The sequence below is a fragment of the Austrofundulus limnaeus genome, unplaced genomic scaffold (assembly GCF_001266775.1).
Source record: "Austrofundulus limnaeus strain Quisiro unplaced genomic scaffold, Austrofundulus_limnaeus-1.0 Scaffold383, whole genome shotgun sequence".
In the NCBI taxonomy this organism is placed as follows: Eukaryota; Metazoa; Chordata; class Actinopteri; order Cyprinodontiformes; family Rivulidae; genus Austrofundulus; species Austrofundulus limnaeus.
Genome location: NW_013952785.1, coordinates 190763 through 195651, shown reverse-complemented (window position 1 = coordinate 195651; position 4889 = coordinate 190763). Strand labels below are relative to the sequence as shown.

General features: G+C 37.5%; 1 protein-coding gene across 1 annotated transcript in view; it reads right to left on the bottom strand.

Annotated features, from left to right (window-relative positions):
* Positions 1–4573, bottom strand: part of ascc3 (activating signal cointegrator 1 complex subunit 3) — a gene marked incomplete in the record, with an annotated part of 193195 nt that extends 188622 nt beyond the window's left edge. The window contains 2 exon segments of the mRNA XM_014023633.1: positions 2776–2903; positions 4471–4573. Coding sequence (XP_013879087.1) covers positions 2776–2871 — 96 coding nt within the window.
* Between the last annotated feature and the right edge of the window lie 316 nt (positions 4574–4889).

Here is a 4889-nt window from a genome sequence, read left to right as displayed (position 1 = left end):
TAATTTACAATATGGTCACCCAACACTTAACAATGGCCTCTACCTCAAGAGGTAGAGGAGCCAAATGGCTGACTCACTGCTGCCAACTAGCGGTCAGAGGCTGAACTACAACATAAAAATGAACGGCTGGCAGGAAAGTTGACATTTTAAACCTTAATAAAAAAATCGATAGATACAGGGCTTTAGAATATCGATACAGTATCGGGAAATGAAATATCGCGATATTTCAATTTATCGATATTTGCTTACACCCCTAATGGTTACCTTATCAATAATTACTTTTATATATTATAGCAAGAATCACCAACACAGACCTGCGTGTGACCGGGTGTCTGTGGGTCGATCATGCTCTAATAAATAGCGCTAATCAGCAGCGCAGCTACCAGCTATTGTAATGTCCCTTAAATTTAAAAAAAATAATAACAAGTAGTTTGTAAATTAAAAACACCATAAAACCAGACAGAATGAGCTGCTGTTAGTCTACTCAAACAGAGCTGAGCTCCTCTCCTCTGTCTCACACACACACTGCAGGTCAGACATGGTCCCGTTCAGGAGCATTAACCCTTAAGGGCCCAGATTATAATCGGTCTTTAAAAATGTGGTAAATAAATTATTCTCAGTGAGTGAGAGGAAGTTTTTTTGATAGTTGCATTTTTAACTGTTATCCTTTATACCTACAAGAGTTAAAGTTCTTCTAGAGTTCTAATGATTATTAGAGAGGACATGATTTGAGGTTTTTACTGATAATATTTTATTCAAAACGTTACAGAAGTTATAAGAAGCAGGTTTATTCTGAACAAACATTACAAATGTGTTCATTCCTACAAAACTGTCAAATATATTTACAAATAACACTAAACTGATTCAGATTAACATAAAATAAATCATGTTTTATAATTAAATGTCTCTTTCCTGCTATAAAGAAAAATTCTCCATCCATTCTGTCCTTGTTCCTAATCAGGGTCAGGGTGGGGCTGGAGTCTGTCCTAGCTGCCTTTGGGTGAAGGCAGGGGACACCTGGACAGGTCTCCAGTTCACCAGAGACACCTGGACAGGTCTCTAGTCTCCATCAGGGAAACAAAAGAGATAATCAGCCATCCACACTCTGAAAGCGTCTGGAGCTCTTCTGTGTGACTCTAGATGTGACAAACTGAGAACTATGGACTCAGATCCATCGAGTAAGGGGTCTCTGCAGTAGGTTTTTTCCTGTGGGCGGAGACGGCCCTCGTGATTTGCAGAGGATTCGATGTGGGCGGAGATGGCCCAAGAGATGTGATTGGTCGGACTGACGGTGGGGTTTGAGGAGGCTGGAGGCAGCTAGGAGTAGTAGCTTGGTCGAGTCAGGTAGGAAGCAACAAGTTTTTTTATTAATTTTAGTCATAACTTGAGAAAGGAAAGTGCTAGTTGCACGCAATTTGAACGTCGTATGTGTAACAATATGGCTTGATTAAAAACATCCCTAGTCAGCCTGTAAAAAGATAGCTAAAAATGAATTTTTTACAGGCTGGTTAGGGATGTTTTGACCAAGCTATATTGTTACACATCCTTTCACATGTATAACGTTCAAATTGCGTGCAACTAGCACTTTCCTTTCTCAAGTTATGACTAAAATTAATAATAAAAAAAACGTTACTTCCTGCCCGACTCAACCAAGCTACTCCCCGCTGCCTCCAGCCGTCAATCCGACCAATCACATCTCTTGGGCCATCTCCGCCAATCACAAGCAGACTCCACCCACATTAAGACCTCGGCCAATGACGATTTGGGCCGTCTCCGCCCACAGTACAGCACGTTCTGCAGAGACCCCTACTTGGATCCATCTGCTGGTGCACAGAGTTCTAATCACTTAATATCAATAATAATTAAATAAATCACTAAATTATTATTGATAATTATCAGGATGAGTCCTTAACTTTAGGATGTAGTTAGGCAATTAAATATTCACAATGTAAATTTATTACTATAATTGAAGGTGAGTCATGTAAAATTATGTTTTTTTTAAACAAGTACCTACACCCATCCCCAAGACCAATTTCTTAAGGGAAACACTGGTCACTCTCTTGTACATATTTGTGTTAATTATGTCAATCAATAACGTGTTTTCTTTCTCCCGCTTACAGAGGAAAGTACACCTGGACCAGTCCTTCTGTTTCTCTGTGTCTCTTTCCTGTCCTCTCAAACCCAGCTGGTCCAGAGCCTGGTTCTGCTGGAAGTTTCTTCCTGTTAAAAGGGAGTTTTTCCTCTCCACTGCTGCCAGTGTGCTGCTCAGGATGAGAGACTGTGATGAAGTGAAGATTCAATACAATCTGCTTGCATTCTGATTGATTTTTGAGGGTTTTTTGTACAGTGCCATGAGATAACCTTTCTTGTGATTTACGTAAATAAACTGAACTGAACTGAATTGAATGTATAAGTCAGAGAGAGAACAGTGGAATCAGAGATGCCAGGTCAAAAGTTAAAAGGTTGAGTTCTTTTCTCTGAAAAGCACCGGTAATTAAATGTGTAAAGCTGAGAGTCGACAGAAGTAGAGGATAATAAAAACGCCACAGCAAAATGTGCAACAAGATTGTACAGTATATGCCTGCATGTAGTTCTTGTTCAAGTCAACTTCTCCTACCCTTTTTCCCTCCTTGTAACCATTGGGTTGAAGAATCTATTCATCTTACAAAACACAAGGTTACATTTGTATTTAATGTTACCCCATCCTGTACATTTGATCCAATTCAGAGATTATTAGCTTGATTTAATTTCTATGTATGTGGTGTCGGACATCACCTTCAGATCATAGAACTGTTCTGTTAGATCCTCCTTCTTGCTGACACTGGAAAAAGAACGAAGAAACCCAGTGAGCCTCGGAGGAAGCGGAGCCATTCTTCTCTCTTCTCTTTGTTCTCCTTCAGACTCTGAAACAGACACACACATTACAACATCTTCTTCATTGTAATGTTCTTATTTGCTTAGCTCAGTAACTATAGTGTTGCTCCACACTTATATTACATTTATTAAATGCATAAAACATTCGTTTAAAGCTCAGGGATTTAAGGAGACATAAACTGGCAAGTTAAAACAGATTACAACACTGGTAAGTTTGTGAACAAGAGTATAACTGTGCTGATCACAGGACCAACTGAGGCACTGATACAGAAATTATAAGCTTTGGAAGTTTTGGAAAACAAACTACACGTCACACTTAACACTAAAACATGAAAAGTTCAAGAAAGAGTCTGACATCTCCTCGAAAATAAAATATTTTCAAGGATACTATTTCAAAACTGAAGTTTAGAGACTATACCAATACATGTTTTTCTTGCAGCAGAGAGGCAAAGGCACTCCAATGAGATGTGTTCGTAAGCAAAACATATACTATATACTTAGAACAAAAAATAAGATTAGTGTTTGGTAGATTGTTTATTTATTATTTATTTATTTATTTATTTATTTGTTTATTTAGTAACTATGCTTCTTAGCAATAAATTTTATACTGTCAGAAAGTGTCAATAGCAACAGCATAATAAGCAAATGTTTCATGGGCTCCACTGCTCATTCTACAAATGGATGTTCCTTCCAACTGTGGCACCATTTAAAAGGGCAATTAACAGGCTTTCCAATGATGTGTTTATGGATAGATAAGTTTTACATTTTGAAACTTCAAAAAATGTAATCATTGGATGTAGTATATGTACTAATGTTTAACTTTTGGAATCAGCCCATCCTCAAAGGGCCACCACAGCCATTCAAAATCAGCACATTCAAATTCACTTTAACTCAGTTTTACAAATATTGTAATTTTTTTTTCAGCTGAGTCATCCCCAACCTATATTTTGAGATGGTGCAGGTATGTGAAAATTCCTGTCACAGTCGATGTTAATGTTGTATGTTTACAGTGTTCGTAGTGTGCATCACCCCTCTCTAATTATTGCATTTTTCACTGTCCCCCATTCTTTCATTGATTAGGAATATGAATAACTAAAGGTAAGAACAAGCCATCTCCTACTTCTCCTGAAAATACCATCCAGTTATCTCAGTAAATAAAGATGTTGTGTTTATTTATTTATTTATAACAGGTCCAGCACAAGTTTTTGTTTCGTTTGTTTTCAATCACCAATCTAGACCTCATGTTTGTGTCAAATCTCTGTTGTTGTTGTTTTCCCAGCTCTGGACCATTGCACTTGAAAAAGAACAATCGTGAACTTTGATTTTCTTTAGTCTCTGCTGCATCCCGGACTACATCATAACTTATTTTCAGGGTTTGACCGAACGACACGACTTGCCTTTAATCAACAATAATTTTCCAAATACCAATATTATATCAGAAATACGCTGCAAATTGGTTTGACGGCTGTGTGTTGTTAGCTAATCTCAGTTTGTCAACCTATTTATGCCACTTCCGTAGCCGTTAGCTTTAGCATCGTGACTGAATAAAAACAATAACATTATTGTAAAGAATTTTAGGTAGCCGTCATAACTTACAATTTACTTTTCTGGTATTACTCCTCCTAAAACGCCTAGTAAAAACACAGCTGGAGGCACAAGCCGCGTGGGTTTATGCTTACCGGCATATGTCAACACAAGTTGCGAACGCGCAAAGAACTATGGGTAATGTAGTTTAAGCACTCATAAAACTGTATAAACCAAAGCTAAAACAACTACATTACCCATCAGAGTTATTTACGGAAGTCCAATAGCCAATCAAACTGCATCATTTTACTGCACGCTTTTAATAAAAAAAAAGTAATAATTTGTAGCATTAGTCATTTTCTGTCTGTAATGTTAATAACCACACAGAAAAGATTTGGTGATGGACTTGTTTTACACGAAGCAAAGGCTAAGATAGGAAGCAAAACTTACCTATTTTTTTCTATATTGTTTCTGTGGGGAAAAAAGATAAA